The sequence below is a fragment of the Bos indicus x Bos taurus genome, chromosome 5 (assembly GCF_003369695.1).
Source record: "Bos indicus x Bos taurus breed Angus x Brahman F1 hybrid chromosome 5, Bos_hybrid_MaternalHap_v2.0, whole genome shotgun sequence".
Lineage (NCBI taxonomy): Eukaryota > Metazoa > Chordata > Mammalia > Artiodactyla > Bovidae > Bos > Bos indicus x Bos taurus.
Genome location: NC_040080.1, coordinates 109,207,436 through 109,227,422, shown reverse-complemented (window position 1 = coordinate 109,227,422; position 19,987 = coordinate 109,207,436). Strand labels below are relative to the sequence as shown.

At 38.3% G+C, this 19,987-nt stretch overlaps 1 protein-coding gene across 26 annotated transcripts in view; it reads right to left on the bottom strand.

Moving 5' to 3' along the window:
• The window catches only part of PPFIA2 (PTPRF interacting protein alpha 2), a 507,997-nt gene that overhangs the window by 142,101 nt on the left and 345,909 nt on the right, over nucleotides 1-19,987 (bottom strand). For all 26 annotated transcript variants that reach the window (XR_003511286.1, XM_027543253.1, XM_027543239.1 and 23 more), the window contains one exon: nucleotides 9,950-10,066. Coding sequence is in view for 25 of the 26 variants with exons in the window: in XM_027543253.1 (XP_027399054.1) it covers nucleotides 9,950-10,066 (117 nt within the window). In the remaining variant the exon portion in view is untranslated. The remainder of the gene's footprint in view (nucleotides 1-9,949; nucleotides 10,067-19,987) is intronic.

Sequence of the window (19,987 nt, the reverse complement as noted above, 5' to 3'; positions counted from 1 at the left end):
TTAAAAAAAAATCAAGAAGAATATGATCCAGGAAAGGAGACTGAGACAGAATAACTGGTGGGGTAACAGAAAAACAGAGAGTATACTTTCCTATACTGCAAATGAAAAATAAAAATGAACCTAGAAGGAAAGAGTAAATTAAACAGCTCTGCATGCACGCATGTACGCTCAGTCGCTCAGTCATGTCTGACTCTTTGTGACTCCATGGACTGTAGCCCACCAGGGTGCTCTGTCCATGGGATAGTCCAGGTAAGAACACAGGAGTAGGTTGACATTTCCTCCTCTAGGTGATCTACCCAAGGATCCCAACCCTCATCTCCTATGTCTCCTGCATCACACAGGCGTATTTTTTACCACTCAGCTACCTAGAAAGCCCTGAACAACTATGACGTTAACTCAAAAAGGGCTGAGCATTGGTCACTGTATTTAGTAATATAAAATCAGTGATGATGGTAACAGGAGATGTTCCTGTGCAGTGATGGAGCAAAGACCTTCCTGGGGTAGGTTCATAAAGAAAGCATTTGTGCACGGTGAGTAGACCACTATTTTGAAGAACTTTGCTACACAGGGGAGTAAAAAATGAAGCAATAGCTGATTGTATAAGTAGGACCAAAAAAGAATTTAAGCTGAAGAACTTAGTGTGTTACAATGGGATATATGAAGAAAAAAAAACTGAAGACAAAGGAAAGCACAGTAAGAATTGCTGGAAAAGGACATGTGACTAAGGGGACTTTGCTGATGGCTCAACAATAAAGAATCCACTTGCAGAGGAGGAGACACAAGAGAGGCGGGTTCAATCCCTTGTGGAGAGGAGCCCTGGGAGGAGAAAATGGCAACCCACTCCAGTACTCTTGTCTAAAAAACCCCGTGGACAGGGGAGCCTGTCACATTACAGGCCAAAGGGTCGCAAGGAGTTGGACACAGCTGAACATGAGCACGCACACCTGACCAGATGACTGGGAAACATTGACATGGTGTCACAAAGTTTCCTTTTTATGAGGTCTTTTTTTTTAAAGTTCTTAAAGGCTTATGCTTCTGTCTAAAAAGCTCTTTCATGCTTCTAGGTACCCAGCCAGATTTCAGACTTCAGAAATAGTCGTATATTTCAAAATTCATTAAATCATGTAGTTTTCAGTGATACCTTTTCACTCATGTTCACTTTTAATATTTATATACTTGTTACACTATTTATCTTGGCTCCTCCCTCTCACAAGCTATGTGACTTTAGAGCCAATAATCCTTGCTCTATAAATCTTACAGGGTTAGTACAGAGATCAAGTAAAACAACTATATAAAAGCACTTTTGGAAACTAAAGGGCTTTACAGAAGTTATTTATCTTGTTCTCATTGGCATGTAGCCCTTTTGTTAATGAGGTTTACAGACAACTTTGAAGAACAGTCTGCCTGTCTTTATAAGTCTAGAGCCACCATTAGGGAATGTTTTTCAGAATACTCATCTTGGCATGTGCAATTCTCCTGAGGATTAATAAGATTTTTGGTCACACAAATTTAGGAAACACTGAATAGTATTAACATGTAGTACTGGGGAATTTGAATAAATACTACAGTAAAGATAACAGTTCCAAATTGTATAGCATAATATATCTTAATATTCTCATGCCCAAGAAATCTCTTTTTTGGGGGAAATGGGTTTGTTTCTGGAGAACTATTGCTTTATGAGAAATATTAAGATGAATAAACCTTACCAAAATGAAAAATAAAATTAGGTCAATTGCAGGACATCTGAATGATAGACTTAAAAATTCTCCTGAATTGGCTTAAAGATCAGACAAAACAATGCTGAGGGAAGGAAAAGTACTTCTTCTTTATATCCCTATATGAAAGCAGAGTCCTTGGCGCAAAATAGACACTCAAATTATACCAATAGGACAGAGGTAGATGAACAAATTTTCTGTCAAACTCTTGTGAATCAGTCAGCCTTTTAAAGTCTGAAATTATCCTGCTTCAGCAAAGATGTGTTTATCCTGCTTCCCCTGGATCTGGGCTAATGATACAAATGATACTAAATCTGTTATTAAAGATAGAGGAGTCAATTTCACTTCCCATCTATTAAAAGCATAGTGAAATATAAAAACCCAGTCACTGGATTCAAAGGATTTATTTTGAACTTTTTAAGTTCTCATACAACATTAGAGGTCTTCCCTCATAGCTCAGTTGGTCAAGAATCCACCTGTGATGGAGGAGACCCTGGTTGGATTCCTGGGTAAGGAAGATCCAGGAGAAGGGATAGGCTCCCCACTCCAGTATTCTTGGGCTTCCCTTGTGGCTCAGCTGGTAAAGAATCCACCTGCAATGCAGGAGACCTGGCTTCAATCCCTGGGTTGGGAAGATCCCCTGGAGAAGGGAAAGGCTACCCACCCCAGTATTCTGGCCTGGAGAATTTCATGGACTATGCTTCCCTTGTAGCTCAGTCAGTAAAGAATCTGCCTGCAGGGCAGTAGACCTGGGTTGGATCCCTGGGTTGGGAAGATCCTCTGGAGAAGGAAGTGGCAACCCACTCCAGTATCCTTGCCTGGAAAACCTCATGGACACAGGAGCCTGGTGGGCTGCAGTCCATGGGATCGCAAAGAGTCCGCATGATTGAGCGACTAACACTTACTTATGCAGTCCCTAGAGTCGAAAAGAGTCGGAAACAACTGAGTGATTTTCACTCACAACATTAGAAGATTTTTGCTTCTTATTTTTGCCACTGTTTATAAGATGGCTTTTGGTTATAATCTTTCTCTCCAACTCAGCTCCTATAAAGTTGATACGGGATAACTTCCTGTGCATATGGATGAACCATGAAACAGCCTAACCTCGCCTCTTCTGTGCCCTTTTCTAGCCAATCATAGACTTCTAGGCCACTCAAGCCTTATATATGTAAGGCCATACTTGGACCCTCTATTTCCTGGGAGGTGCACCAATCCCAAAATGGCAAATTCATAAATCTCATCCTTTTGTTTGGCTCCAATGCTTAAAAATTCAATTGATGGATAAAAGGGAACTGTATACTTTATTATAATGTTATTATGAGGAATTACATCACTGCATAGGGGATCAACACACAGAAGAAACTATTCTGTTAGGGCTGCACCTTTTCTGGCTCAGTCATGTCTGACTCTTTGTGACCCCATGGACTGTAGTCCACCAGGCTCCTCTGTCCATGGGATTTCCCAGCAAGAATACTGGAGTGGGTTGTCATTTCCTCCTCCAGGGAATCTTTCCTACCTAGGGATCAAATCCAGGTCTGGAGTCTCCTGCATCGGCAGCTGAATTCTTTACCACCGAGCCACCTGGGAAGCCTGATTAAGAGGTAAAAAAAAAAAATCCCAAGGATAATTACCTTTGAAACAGAGAAGAAACTTAACAATGAATAAAATAAGCCATAATTAAGAAAGAACTGAATTTTTTGATGAACAGTTACTGAAAGTAGTTGACACGGGGTGAGGAAAGCATATAAAAATTGGCAAAATACAATTAATTACTGGAGATATCCCTATGGATGAAGGATTTCGGCTGTAACATAGTAGTGATCTTTAAAAGAATGGCATTTGTGTTAATGGTCTTTTATAGTATTTTTAAAATAGATATGTAGTATATTCATAAGCCAAACATTTAAATGTATAGCTAATAGGTTTGTGTGAGACTATGTAGAATCTGCGTATTACAGTATTTTATAATCCAGTGCCATGGTATGAGGAAATAAAGCCCTTTTGTCACCAGTGAGGAGCACATTGCTCATGAAGCTATATTAACTTTTTCTAAGTGCCCATTTTTGTTATTGGTGGTTCAGTCTAAAACAGTCTTGCATCACTAAAAATCTATAAAACCCTTAATTTTGGTAAAGGCACATTCCATATTTCATCTTTTATAAAACTTCAGTGTCCTTTATGCACAGAATGCAACCATTAGACACTTAATTGCTAGATTTTTTGATCTGAGTATTATTCTTGTCACCGATCCTTCATTTCGTTTTACATGTGTTTGGCCAAAGCTCTTCCGCCTTCCTGGCAGGAATTAAAAAACTGAAAAAAATGCAAACAAAAATCTGTTTCTGATTTTATATTGACTCAGCATGCACATTTACATTGACTGTTACCCAATTATTTTGTTGCATTGTATTAAAGAACAGTCACGAATTAATGTCAAATTCTAAGAGGAATGAATAATGAGAGCAGCGCTGTTGGAAAGGGAAGCACCAGCTTGGTTCACTAAGAGTACCTAAGTGCAAAGTGGGGTGACAAGCAGAGAAGCTTGAAAGGTGAGAAGAGGTCAGCCAGTTGGGAAAGGATCTCCTATGACGTGCCAAGGATGCGTTGTGTGATCACTTGAAAGATCAGCCACCCACTTCACCCTGAGCTCTGAGAAGAACCACAGTAATCTCTTAGTCACTAATGAACAACAAACATCAAAATGTATTGTGTCAAGTGTAACTACTGGTTTGTGAGACTTCAGTTTCACACACACACACACACACACAGATATATACATACATACATATGAACACAGAAGTGCGTAGTAAAATGTTGCAACTGAATTACATTTTTTACAGTGGGGAGCAGACAGGCGGGTCCTTACTGCTTGTGGATCCCAAGGCAAAAGAACAGAGAGGCTTACATGCCATAAATCCAAATATGACAGTCAAATAAAAAAATCATCCTACTATCTTCCTTGAAATGCCTTTCACACTGACTTTTAGGCTAGATTTAATGAATAATTCTAATGAAGTTCCACAGCAGAGCTTAGTTACCCAGATATGCCCTAGACTGTAGCCTGCTTCTCTTCCCAGCCTCAGCTCCTTCCAGAATCCTGGTCTGCTTTATCTGCATAAACAGTGCTTCTAAAAATACGTGTCCCTTAGCTTCTTCTGAGGTCCACTGGAGTGTGGGCAGAGACAGACGTTGTTCCTAGGAAGAAACTCACAAAGGCTCTGGAGGGTAAGGTCTGTTTGATCTGAAAGTTTGGGCTGCTAGGAACTTGGCAGGTTGTCAAGAAGAGGTGCTGCTGTGACTCACACCTCTGCAACTTCTCCCTGTGCCCATCCTCAGAGAGGGGCACGGGGGGCAGAGAAAGACCCCGCTCAACTGTGGACCCCTCTTGCCTAGGTTTAAAAACCATATTCATAGCAATCAACATTTGTAAATGCCACTGTCTTCAAGCACCTGTTCAGAGTAAAAAGGGATATAACTGGGAGATTTGGGGGAAGAAAAAATGGAAGAAATTTTTTAAAAGCATACTCTTAAATAGACTAAAATAATTCTAGAAAAAAAGGACATATGTGTAATTATGAAAGACTAAAAGTTCAGAAAAAAATAATATTGGATTAGAATGACTTTCCAGAAACCAATATAACACCTAGAGAAAGCATCCTGGCATGAAGGAACATGAGAGCACAGAGGAGGTGAGAAGACCAAAGTTCTGGTCCTACTCTGGACAAATAAGTCACTCAACCTAAGCAGACCTCAATTTCATTGGCTATAAAATTAAGAAAAGGGAAAAAAATCTCTCACAGGTTCAGAAGTCTGATATGAGAAAAAATGATAAATGGATATAACGATGTAGTACAAATGATTTGTTAAAAAATACCTAATCAAGATGCTTCCACGTTTAAAATCCTTCCCATTTCTCTGAAAATAAAACTGGACTTCTAATTGCAGCCAACAAGACTGTCTGGCACACACCCTGCCCCTGTGTGCCGTGTCCCCTGCTTCTCCCTCTCCTGACAACTAGGCTCCTTTTTTCCCAAGAATATGCCCAAGAAGTTCTTTCCCACTGTTGGAGCATGTGCACTTAGCGTTGCCTTCGTTTCAAGAACTCTTGACGCTTTTCCACAGACTCCCTGTGCTCTTTCAGGTTCCAGTTCAAACACCACCCCTTGAGAAACCATTCAGTGCCCTGCCTACTTAGCAACCTTCACATCGACCTTGCACCTGCCCCGTGATCACATTCATTTCCCTTTATGTGTACGTACTTATTTTACTTACCTCTGCCCTATTCATTAGCATTCCAACCACCCAGAACAGAACCTATTTCTGAGCACTTCAGTAAGTTCACCACTAAAAATTTACTGAAAAATCAATGACCATGAGAACCCGGTATTAATAAATATAATGACCGTAGTGCTTATCCATTGCTTGTTTTCCTAACAACGAAGTTACAAGCAAGGCATGACTGCTGCTGCTGCTGCTGCTAAGTCGCTTCAGTCGTGTCTGATTCTGTGTGACCTCATAGATGGCAGCCCACCAGGCTCCCCCGTCCCTGGGATTCTCCAGGGAAGAACACTGGAGTCGGCTGCCATTTCCTTCTCCAATGCATGAAAGTGAAAAGTGAAAGTAAAGTCGATGAGTCATGTCCGACTTTTAGTGACCCCATGGACTGCAGCCTACCAGGCTCCTCCATCCATGGGATTTTCCAGGCAAGAGTACTGGAGTGGGGTGCCATTGCCTTCTCCGAAGGCATGACTAGTTACTTGTAACTGATGCTCAGGGAGGTTGTAGCATTAAGGACACCCAGCTACTATTTAAATGGCACAGATGGGATTTGAATCCGGGTTTACTGACTTCAACCAAATTACTATTCCATGCTGCCTCACTGACACCTCCTATCACAACTGATGCATCTCTCCTTTAAAATCTATTATCATTTTTGACATCACTTTATTCATCACGTTTTGCAATATTAATTTGGGCAGATTATTTTTACTCCTGCAAAATTTAGTGACTATGTCCTCTGAATCTCAATCACTGTCTAACATTCTACTTAGCAAACATTTTCAGCTGAAAAAAATAATTGCAAGTAGAGTTATAAGTCAGGAGCATTATTACCTCTTTTACCAGAGCAGTGTGTTTACTAAGTTTTTTCCACACATTAACTCCCCTGTAGAAAGCAACAGGAAGAAACTTATTGGTCCTAGTCTGAACTTTTAATGAGGCAAAATTTAGTGTTCTGAAAAATTGTTATTATCCTGTGGATATTTATGTTCTTCTAGAACAACTGATTAAATGTGTGGCATAAAGAAACAGACTTGTTTCAGTTAAACTTATTTTTTCTTTTCATTTTTATTTTTTACATGTTGGTAATAATTACACAACTTTTCTATGAGTAATAGGCCTGTTTCAGAGTGTGCTTTGTAAGACTATTTTTATCAACTATTTTGTCAACAGAGTGTTCAAGCCACTGACGTAAAACATCTCCTCTTGGCTAATAACCCACTCTGACCATGTAATTTAAATAACTTTACTGCCCTAAACAAAGAGTAATCCTTGTGACTAGGATTTACCAGCCACTTTCTGACAGTTCCACAGCACCTAGTAATAGTTTTGTGTTTTCCTTCCCAACAACCACTTTGCAATTTATACACGAATACTCCAGTCATCCTACACTGATAACCTTCATTACACAGACACTCCCCCAAATAATCTCTTTTCCTTTGCTTTAACATACTTTCTAAATACTCCTTATAGAAAAATTAAGTGTAAGGAATTAAATTACAACCTTATAACACTTGTTATTCAATGGTATTAACACACTTTAAATAATCCTGTTAGAAGGGATACTTTTGAAAAGATTTATAATGTTCATCTATATAATTTAAGTGTTTATATAAGGATGATAAAATAATACTTATTTTAGGATTATGTTTCAGGATAGGTACATGATATTTGGAAATACCCTAGTATATCACTACTCTGAGCATTTGGCAATCACTCTTCCTACAATTCAGGGAAATTGAAAAACAGAATACTGTTAATTACAATATTTAAAAATCTTTAATCCATTTACATCCATTCTTTACACCCTTTTAAAAAGAGTGAGTTAGCAATGGCACAGAGTTTCTCTTCTGCACTGGCTGAAAAGCCTTCACCCAGAACTAGAAGGCAAAGATCGTTAAAAACAAGTTCTTTGGGTTTTAAAATACTCAGAATCCTCCACATATACACCACTATCTTTTGAGTCCAACAGAGACAAACATCATTTATTTGTAGGTTCTCATTCTAATTCTGTAATTAGGTAATTAATCTGACATCAATTGTCTTACATTCTATAATGCCTGAATATTTAGGGTTTATATTTCAAAGAAATAAATTTGAAAACAAAATACATGTATGAGTACTGCTCACTCCCCAGAAGTATTAAAGAAATGCTTTAAGCACAAAATGGTTTGTTAGCAAATAGATACGGTCTTAAACTTTTTATACCTTTGAAAGCATATTTTTTTAATTTGACTTTGGATTAGCATAATGTGGCATCGTTATATTTTGAAGATTTCTAAGAAAAAGACTAAATGACCATAAAGTTCATTTTCACATTCAAAACAGTGTGATTATGTAATTCTCTGAGAAAAGATATATCACTGTATCACTGATGACATAATTAAACTGAAACAGTAATAGAAAAATGACATGCTAGTTTCCTAAACTGAATATTTCATGTAGATGCCTTATTCTTAAGAGCTTGGTGGTTTATTTACTGAGTTAATGTCAGTTAAGTTATCTAAAGAAAAGAGAAATAAGTTTTACTCAAATTTGAAATATAGTTCATGAAATCTGGCTGTCAGATTATAGCTTATTTTTAATACCTAGCTTAAGATTTCTATAAAATACATGGATAAAGGCTAAAATACTAAGGCCTTTAATGAAGAGTTGTTTGCGTCTCAGCCATCAGAATTGATGGCCTTCCTGGGAAACTAGTTTGATTTACTTGACTTCTTTTGCTTTAACACTTAAAGGAGGAAACATAAGAAGCCCCTTCACTTGTTTCAACTGGACAAATGAGGAAATGTGCAATTTATTTTATGGTAAGAAGTCTAGGGCTTCCCTGGTGGCTCAGCAGTAAAGAATCCACCTGCAATGTAGGAGATGCAGAGATGCAAGCTTGATCCCTGGGTTGGGAAGATCCCTTGGAAAAGGATATGGCAACTCACTCCAGTATTCTTGCCTGGAAAATACCATGGACAGGAGCCTGGCGGGCTACAGTCCGTGAAGTCTCAATGAGTTGGACATGACCTAGTGACTGAACAACAAAGGTCTAGGACTATTTGTACTGTGGTCCAGTCACTTACTTCTTAATCTCTATGTTTCAAAACCTCTTGATATTCACAATGATACCAGTTTAGATACCTGCTTCATGAGCTCTTGATGATTAAGGAGCTCAGCCATCCAAAGCTATAACTTGCAAACACCCAGGAGATGGTCCAAGCCTCACGTGCAGGATGTACAAATACCCATATTTAATATTCATGTGATTCCAGATCTACCAGCATCTGACCTTCTTTCTCTTGGGCTGGGAACAAGTGGTTCAGCACAGAAGAGTGCAGAAAGGCGCCAGAAGAGACTGTTAGTTTCCTCGACCTTGGTCTATGCCCCACCCACAAGGAAAATCAATTCCTTCTAAAAAAATAGCAAAAGTTGGATGACTTCATATATCCTTTCATGTAATTTCTCATTAACAGAGGTACTGCTAGAGTACCTCTAGCATCAAACACATGGAAAATGAAAAGTCAAATAAGATATTATCAACATTTTTTGCAGTGATAGGCCACAGATAAGTCACCAATTATACATAGAACCAGTTATAAATCAAACTTATTTTACTTTAAACAGTCCTGTATATGTATTACTAATATATATATATACACACAGACATATTTATTCAATTATAGATCTGTTCAGTCAGATATATAATTAAATTCTTAAGAGAATCAAGTTAATAACAAGTATATTTGATTTATATTTATGCGCATAAATATATATATATGTGCAAATCCACACACATAATATGTTTGAGAAAATCAGACTATGAGCAATTAATAAGGGAAATCATAAGGCACTTTTGACCAAGTCAAAACATAGTGTTTATTACAAGAATTACACAGATATTTCATATTCCTGTCAAACGGTATAGCAAGTACACATTTGCATGTAAGAGCATGTCATATGCATGATACCTTTTCATGGACTTTCTGGCCAGGTTCCATCCCTTCAAGATGTTCAGATTCTGTGGACCCCTCACTTGATACCATTTTTCTTTGTATATGAACATTTTGTTCACGCAAGGCCACAATCTGCAAAATAAAACCATCGTGCCTTTAAAATCTAAAATACCAACATGAAGTATACAAAAATTGAGCTTACTTGAATGTGGTTAAGAACTAGTGAACACAAACAAATAACCATAAAATAACCGTTAAATTGTACTCATTATTTCATAAATATTTCTAAAATTTAGATTAGCATTTTAAAAAATATTATAATATTTATGCATTGTAAAATTTACTTAAAATATTTTCTAGTTGGAAAATGTATCTATCAAGTTTGAAATGTTTCTAAAGTGGTAGGATCCATGAGTTTTTAACTCTGAAATTACTTCTTAGTTTATGAAATGCAATAAAATTTGTTTTAGTCTGAATCCTTAAAGTATAAAAAAAAATAAGACTGAATACTGAAGACCAATTATGAGCACATTCATCTTCCCTAAGAGACAGTACATCTGCAGCTTTAAAACAAGCAAATAAGTAAGCTGGACTTAATTTTGTACCACTACCATAAGCACTTAGAGTTAAATTGGTCTCACTGTCATTATTTTAACAGTCATTATCTTAGTAGATCTAGTCCAAATATAGTTAATTTACAAAAAGAATTCTCAGAAGGCAATTAATTCTTGTAAAACCTTAGCTCAGTTTGATACACATGATACTTTGAACTAAGAAACAGATTCTCAGATAGTTGCAGTTTAAGTGATCTTAATGTACAGAGTGGAAGATCATGTTCTAGCATTTTAAAATGGTGTTTTAAAATATATTTGCTATTTATGCATATTATTTCAAAAGTACTTTACATTATATCAATACCACAAATTAGTCATTTCTTAGCAAGTTTTATTATAATGTCAACTCAGATATTGAGTCAGTATTGGTTCTAGAGGAAATTAATGTCCATAGTATTCAGTACACGATAAATATGGAATCATATTAAACTTATATGTTGAAATTATAAGATGAACATGTCACATAGACAAATAATTATCCAATAAACAAAATACATCAAGAGACTGGTCATTTGTCCTACTGTCTGCCTCTGCTGCTTATATGCCAGCAGTGTATTCTTGAGAAAAAGTGATTGTGCATATGACCTCCAGCAGTTCAACACATTTCTTAAGGGCATATCAACATAATGAAGAACAACTCTGAAAAGGTGCATCTCTCTTGCAGTACTGTGATCACCAAATAATTGGTTCCCTAAAAATACCATTCTTGCCCACCTACAACCTATCCTCCACAAAGTAGCCAGAGTCATCTTCTAAATTTAAGCTATATTGTGTCTCTCTTTAGCTTTCCAAACAACCTCTCTATTTTTCCCTATTTAGCATAATTTTAAACTTCTTGACCTTCAGGATCCTTTTGAATACAATGGCTTCCTTTCAGTCCCTCAAGTAGACTGGACTCTTTCTCACTCAGAACTGAGGGACTTGCTCATCTTCCCATCTGAAGCATTCTTCCCCAGCTCAGAGTACACCTGACACAATCATATTTCAAAACTCAGCAGAAAAACATGCTCCTCCGGGAAAGTGTACCTAACCATTATATGTTTTATAATATATCTGTGTTTATTTCAGTGTGCCTCTTACTCATTAAAATCTAATATTTTATTCCTTTATTTACTTACTCACTTTGCTTGTTTATTTAGCTAGCAGAAGTCCTAATGACATCTCATGGGAAAATAATTTTCAAAGGAATACCTTATTGAAAACAACATTTTCAAATGAAGCAGCACATCACATTAGTATGTGCAGGGATTCAATATAAATGTTGAATTAAAAAATGAATGGGTATGGAAAACCAAAGAATATAGATCTAACTTATTCAGAAATAACCATAGATAAAGATTTAGAGTGCTTGAGAATCTTCAGGGACATTCCTCTCATGTTGGCATAGAAATGAATTACATCAAAGGAAAAACAGGAGTGAAATAGTCTCTGAATATACCATTTTTATATTACATTCTTAACATCTTGTCTCTTGCAGAAAGCAATAATACTATAGTACTAACAGTACATAATAAAACTTTATTATGAATTTTAAAAATTAAAGAATTGTATATTGAAATCTCACTAAGACAACATCCAGCACCAGTGTTAGTTGCTCAGTCATGTCCAACTCTTTGCAACTCAATGGACTATAGACCACCAAGTTCCTCTGTCCATGGAATTCTCCAAGAAAGAATACTGGAGTGGGTAGCATTCCCTTGTCCAGGGATCGAACTAGAGTCTCCTGCATTGCAGGCAGATTATTTATCATCTAAGCTACCAGGGAATCCCAGATAACATTCATGACTTAACAAATAATGTTAAGGCAAAGGTAACAACTAATTTAAAAATTCTTTGCATTTTCTTCCATTATTTAATTTACTCAGAAGTGAAGAGAGACCTTTTAAATAAATTTCTCACTTTACAGAATAACTTACATTTGTATAGTAATTCAGATAAATATCAAATATACCCTAGTGCCTAAAATAAAGTGGTCATCTGTAAAGATTTACTGAAATGACTCAGTGAAAGGATTAATTAATAACCTTAACTAAAGAAGTCAAAATGTCAAATTCATATAGAAAACTTACGCCAATATGGTTGTGCCACTATGTTAAAAATTGCAAACTTCCAGTTTTTCATAACATATACCCATGATAATTCCAAGAAAGACAAACTTTTCAGCCATTAATGTGCAAACTCTGCTTTTTCTAAAATCATTCTCACAAATTAGATTTCTGAAACTGGAGAACTGATGCAAAATCCTCTATATTCTCTATCATTCTAATATGGTTATATTCTGTTCTATTTTTGCCCAACAACAAATTATCCTAAGTAGTTCTGAAAGCAAAGCTCCAGCCTCTGATTTAATTGTAGGTGTTAATAAGCTTGATTCTTCCTTTCACACTGGGGAAAGTGAGAGGTTCTCTCCTGTGAATACTGCTTTGGGGGTAGGGCTCGCTCTTCTGTGTGTGTTCAAAGGGGCAGAGAAGGTCACCTAGAAATCTGTAGCTGAAGGTAGCACAGGCCTCCTTAGGAAATTCTCCCGGCTGACTTCACAAACGAATGCAGAAGGTGGCTTGGGAAGTAGTTCACAAATAACAAGTGGAATGAAAGCGACTGATTCTCTGGCTGTACTGACAGTGGATGCTCTTGAAGGGAGGGTGCAAGTGACTTGCCTGGAATACCAAAGAGGGACTGAATCCCTCATTGCTAAACTGCTAACCCTACTGCAAATAGGGTGGTGTGGTGGGCAAGAGGAGTCATTTCTGGGGAATCTCTGTAGCTTACTCAGTTGCTATGTAACTGCAAGAATGTACTGGGAACCCACCATGTTAAACTATTTTCATCTGCAAGTTAGGTCTTAAGACCCACATTTAGCAAGTGATTAAATTGAGACAAAGAGAACTTAATGAGAACTAAGGAATCAAATAAAAGTCCTTATCTTTAGGTTTTCTACTCTATCACATTGTCTTGCATGGCTTTGCATTTGGGCTCTGATAAGTCAGGGGAAGTTAACAGTGGGTGAGGGTGGGTAGGAAGCATTTCTTTTCCAAGTACTGTTGTCTGCCCACCCCGGGCTTCCCTGTACTTCATTGAAGTTATGGACCCCTCCCTGAAGAGAGGCACCTGTAGGCAGAACTCTGCACGCATTTTTACGCATATCAATCCACTGAAGGCCCATGACACTCTGGTCAAGAGTCTTTCCACAATCCTTTTAACTGATAAACCATGATTTGTCAAGTGTTTGTTGACATTTGTTTTTAAATGCCCGGAATTCATTCATATTTCTCTTGGTGAAGACATCTTACATTTTCACCGGGGAATTTTCCTTCTCAGCTCTCATCCTGGACTTTCCAGGTGGTGCTAGAGGTAAAGAACCTGCCTATTGATACAGGAGATGTAAGAGATGCTGGTTTGATGCCTGGGTTGAGAAGATCCCCTGAAGGAGGGCCTGGCAACCCACTCCAGTATTCTTGCCTGGAGAATACCATGGACAGAGGTGTCTGGTAGGCTACAGTTCATAGGGCCACAAAGAGTTGGACTTGACTGAAGCAACTTAGCATGCACTTTAATCCTAGAGACACTAGGCAGCCAGAGCCCATGGAAGATGGGTGAGCACATGGTCTAAGTCAGCAGCTTCCTTGAGAGAAGCTTCTTGCAGAACTATAGGGTAAGAGCCTCTTTCTAGTATGGAAAGTAGGCTAGTGGGATATAATCAGAGTACTGTTTACCATCAGTTCCTCCTCATAGAGAAGCAGGTAGAAATGATGGAGCCCTGATGAATGACTTCTACTGCTGGTTTTAGCCATTCTTAAATCAATTCTATCCCTGACATCTCCATAAAATGAGCCCCAAATTTTGTCTTTGTGCTTAAACTTTGTATTGATTTTCTCTCAATTGCAACTAAAAGTGTCCTTGGAAATATAACAGGGAACATGGAAAGCAACACAACACACTCAATATCTACATGGGGATTTGGAAAAATGACTAAGAGTTTATGAGAGAGACAGTAGGAGACAACTTTTCAGTAGTCAGGAGAGCATGAGCTCTTTGTGTTCCGAGTACTGCAGGCTGTTTAATATTCCGGTGGGAAACATATCTGGAAGAAGATAAAAGAATGACAGGTGACTCAGGAAGCTAAAGTATTTCAACTAAAACTCAGGCATCTGTGTGATTGTTTCTCTTCAGCTTATTGGTTTGCCTTGACCCTTCTTTGGGTTTCTTGATAGCTTATTAAGCTTCTGACAGCCTGACTCTGCTTCTAGGCACTCCCAAACCCATTATATTTCCAAGGCAACTTTCCAAGTTTTTTTTTTTTTTTTTCTTTTAACCCTTTGCCTCTGTCAGGTTGCTTCTGGCCCTTATCAATCTCTGATAAGCTCTGATCTCACACAGTGGACTATGGCTGGTCTTGGTGGCCTGTCTTCCAGTCCGGAAAATTCCCCAGTCCCCATTCCTTTATTTCTATCAGACTATTTCAAGGATCCTAGTATGCTTTACAACAGATTCTCTTCTATCTTCTTTCTTTGAAAGACAGTTTTCCTTGATGGTCTGGAGACATTCATGCACTTCACAAATATTCGTTGATATTTCACTGACGATGTATCAGGTGTTAGGGAAATTATTAGGGGGAAAAGGCAGAAACACTTTTAATTCATTCTTGTTGGCTGAGAGAAACTGTAAACAAAAATACGTGGAATACATTTTTAAATGGTGATAATTGTAAAGGGAAAATTAAAGCAAGTGAAGTGAAGTCGCTCAGTTGTGTCTGACTCTTTGCGACCCCATGGATTGTAGCCCATCAGGCTTCTCGGTCCAGGGGATTCTCCAGGCATGAATACTGGAGTGGGTTGCTGTTTCCTTCTCCAGGGGATCTTCCTGACCCAGGGATCAAACCCAGGTCTCCCGCATTGTAGGCAGACGCTTTACTGTCTGAGCTACCAGGGAAGCCCAATTAAAGCAAGGGAGGGATGCAATTAGGAACTAGGTGCTTTCTGAGTATAAATCTGAATGAGAGAAAGGAAGCAATGTGGATACCTGGGAGAAAACTTTTCAGGCAGAGGGTTCAGAAAATGAAAATCATTATTGAAAACAAAAGTCTGAGATTCATAAAAATGTTTTAGTGAGTTCTTCATATGATGTAAGATGTCTTCAAAAGATAGCTGAAAGTCGACATCTTGAAAACTGATTCCTTCAAAAGATCACTGAAAATTGATGTCTTGGAAACTTCAGGTGTCAAGAAGTGCACAGAAACATGTGATTCTTAAGAGAAAGGTGATTTGGAAGAAAATAATACAGTGTAGTTTGTATCTCTATATTCTCACATTTTGGGATTTCTCAAGTGTTGGAACTATATTAATTCATCCATTGAACAAATGTTCATTGATCATTGTTCTAAGCATGAGACACCACTGGGAGAAAAGCCCTTCCCTCAAGAAGCTTACATTCTAGCAAAGGAAAGGAACATTAAGACAGCAGCAACAAACACCAACAATCTAATGAACTCTTAAAATGTGCCAAAATCTGGGCTTAACACATTATATAAATGTACTTCTTTACATCATCTTTTCATCTAGACTATCTTTTCTTTCCAAGTTCAAGATTTCTTGAAAGCAGACCCTCCCTAAGATGAATAATTGCACACAAGTAGTTTATTTGGGAGGTGATTCCCAGAAGCATAGCATTCTTAAATATTCCTAAAAGGCCTAGGAGGAATCCTGGCCCTTCTAGTTGTTACTGGTTTCTGACTCTATTTTTTTTTTTTTCATTTTTAATTTACTTTTAATTGGGGGAAAAGGTTGTCTGACTTTGTAAAAGTTTCTTAACCTTAAGGTCATGTTCCTCTGCTATAAAATGAGGGATAATAATACCTATGTTTTAGTGTGTTTGTAAAGTTCTTAGTCAAATATGATGTACATTAAGTGTTTATTATGTCAATATTCATAATGTAATAATGAGGATCACCTTTATCTTCTTATTCATACTTCATGTTCTAGCTGATGAAGAACTTGCAGTCACACATATTCAGAATGCCACCTTGGCCGTATGCTTTTATATTCATTTGGAATGCTCACACATAGAGATCCTAAAACTCTTGTAAATTCCTCAGTGATAACAGTACTCATTCAGAGCATCTTTTCTTCTAATGGGGGATTCTGGGTGGGCTCCTGGATGGAGGCTCATCACCAGAAGGATCAAGTCATTATTACAAGCTTGGAACTTTTAGCTCCACCCACCATTCTCCAGACAGGGAACAGGGAAATGAATCAGTGATTAATTACTCATTCAATAAATGATTGATCATACCTATGTAATGGAGCTTTCATAAAATTCCCAAAAGTACATGGATTGGGGAACTTCCAGGTTGGTGCACATATCCACATACTGGAAAGTGATACATCCCAACCCCACAGGGACAGAAGGTCGTGAACTCAGGACCCTCCCAGACCTTATTCATTATGTATCCTTCCATCTGGTTGTTAATCTGTATCCTTTATTACTATGTTGTTCAGTTGCTAAGTCGTGTCTGACTCTTTGCACCTCCATGGACTGCAGCACTCCAGGCTCTCCCATACTTGACTAACTCCCAGAGTTTGCTCAAATTCATGTCCACCGAATCAGTGATGCTATCTAACCATCTCATCCTCTGCTGCCCACTTCTCCTTTTACCTTCAATCTTTCCCAGCATTTAGGTCTTTTCCAATGAGCTGGTTCTTTGCATCAGGTGGCCATAAATGTAGGTAAATGTTTCCCTGAGTTCCATGAGCTGCTCCAACAAATTAATCGAACCCAAGGAGGGGTTAGTGGGAGTCTCTGATTTGTACCCAATTAGCCAGAAGCACAAATGACAAATTGGACTTGCAAGTGGCATCTGAAGGAGGCTGGGCGTGCTCTAGTGGAACTGAGCCCTTGACCTGTAGGATCTGATGCTACCTCCAGTGTCAGAACTGTTGGCAGTGTCAGAACTGAGTTAAACTCTAGGACATCCTGCTGGTGTTGCAGTGAATTGCTTGGTAGGGGAAGTGTTGCTGTCAGAAGTGTTGGTAAGTATGATAGTAGTGTGAGAGTAAAGGAGAATCAGAGGAGGAAGAAGAGAGTTTTTCTTACATACCTTTTCTCCTTAACTGCCTCTCATCATCTTTTATGACTTAGCTATTATAGTCAACAAGAGAGTATAAAATGCAGTACTTGGATGCAATCTCAAAAATGACAGAATGATCTCTGTTCGTTTCCAAGGAAAACCATTCAATATCACGGTAATCCAAGCCTATGCCCTGACCAGTAATGCTGAAGAAGCTGAAGTTAAATGGTTCTGTGAAGACCTACAAGACCTTCTAGAACTAACACCCAAAAAAGATGTCCTTTTCATTATAGGGGACTGGAATGCAAAGGTAGGAAGTCAAGAAACACCTGGAGTAACAGGAAAATTTGGCCTTGGAGTACAGAATGAAGCAGGGCAAAGGCTAATAGAGTTTTGCCAAGAGAACGCACTGGTCATAGCAAACACCCTCTTCCAACAACACAAGAGAAGACTCTACACATGGACATCACCAGATGGTCAGCACCAAAATCAGACTGATTATATTCTTTGCAGCCAAAGACGGAGAAGCTCTATACAGTCATCAAAAATAAGACCGGTAGCTGACTGTGGCTCAAATCATGAACTCCTTACTGCCAAATTGAGACTTAAATTGAAGACAGTAGGGAAAACCCCTAGATCATTAGGCATGACCTAAATCAAATCCCTTATGATTATACAGTGGAAGTGAGAAATAGATTTAAGGGATTAGATCAGGTAGACAGAGTGCCTGAAGAACTATGGATGGAGGTTCGTGACACTGTACAGGAGACAGGGATCAAGACCATCCCCAAGAAAAAGAAACGCAAAAAAGCAAAATGGCTGTCTGAGGAGGCCTTACAAATAGCTGTGAAAAGAAGACAAGCTAAAGGCAAAGGAGAAAAGGAAAGATATACCCATTTGAATGAAGATTTCCAAAGAATACCAAGGAGAGATAGGCAAGACTTCCTCGCTGATCAATGCAAAAAATAAAGGAAAACAATAGAATGGGAAAGACTAGAGATCTCTTCAAGAAAATTAGAGATACCAAGGGAACTTTTCAAGGTCAGAAATGGTATGAACCTAACAGAAGCATAAGATATTAAGAAGAGGTGGCAAGAATACATAGAAGAACTGTACAAAACAGAACTTCACGACCCAGATAATCACAATGGTGTGATCACTCACCTAAAGCCAGACATTCTGGAATGTGAAGTCCAGTGGGCCTTAGGAAGCTTCACTATGAACAAAGCTACTGGAGGTGATGGAATTGCAGTCGAGCAATTTTAAATCCTGAAAGGTGATGTTGTGAAAGTGCTGCACTCCATATGCCAGCAAATTTGGAAAACTCAGCAGTGGCCACAGGTTTAGAAAAGGTCAGTTTTCATTCAAATACCAAAGAAAGGCATTCTGAAAGGCAAAGAATGCTCAAACTACTGAACAACTGCACTCATCTCAAATGCTAGCAAAGTAATGCTCAAAATTCTCCATGCCAGGCTTCAACCGTACTAGAACCATGAACTTCCAGATGTTCAAGCTGGAGTTAGAAAAGGCAGAGTAACCAGAGATCAAATTGCCAACATCTGTTGGATCATTGAAAAAGCAAGAGAGTTCCAGAAAAATATTTACTTCTGCTTTATTGACTATGCCAAAGCCTTTGACTATGTGGATCACAACAAACTGGAAAATTCTTCAAGAGATGAGAATATCAGACCACGTGACCTGCCTTCTGAGAAATCTGCAGGTGAGGAAGCAACAGTTAGAATTGCATATGGAACAACACACTGGTTCCAAATCAGGATAGGAGTATGTCAAGGCTGTACAATCTCACCCTTCTTATTTAACTTATATGCAGAGTACATCATGCAAAATGCTGGGCTGGATAAAGCACAAGCTGGAATCAAGATTGCTGGGAGAAACATCAATAACTTCAGATATTCAAGGAACCTCAGTTCAAAGGGAGAGTATCTTATGAGTCCTAGGTTTAAGGCAGATGACACCACCCTTATGGCAGAAAGCAAAGAAGAACTAAAGAGCCTCTTAATGAAAGTGAAAGAGGAGAGTGAAAAAGTTGGCTTAAAGTTCAACATTCAGAAAACTAAGAGCATGGCATTTGGTTCCATCACTTCATGGCAAACAGATGGGGAAACAATGGAAATAGTGACAGACTTTATTTTTGGGGCTCCAAAATCACTGCAGATGATGACTGCAGCCATGAATTAAAAGACGCTTGCTTCTTGGAAGAAAAGTTATGACAAACCTAGACAGCATATTAAAAAGCATAGATATTACTTTGCCAACAAAAGCCCATCTAATCAAGGCTATGGTTTTTCCAGTAGTCATGTATGGATATGAGAGTTGGACTATAAAGTAAACTGAGCACCAAAGAATTGATCCTTT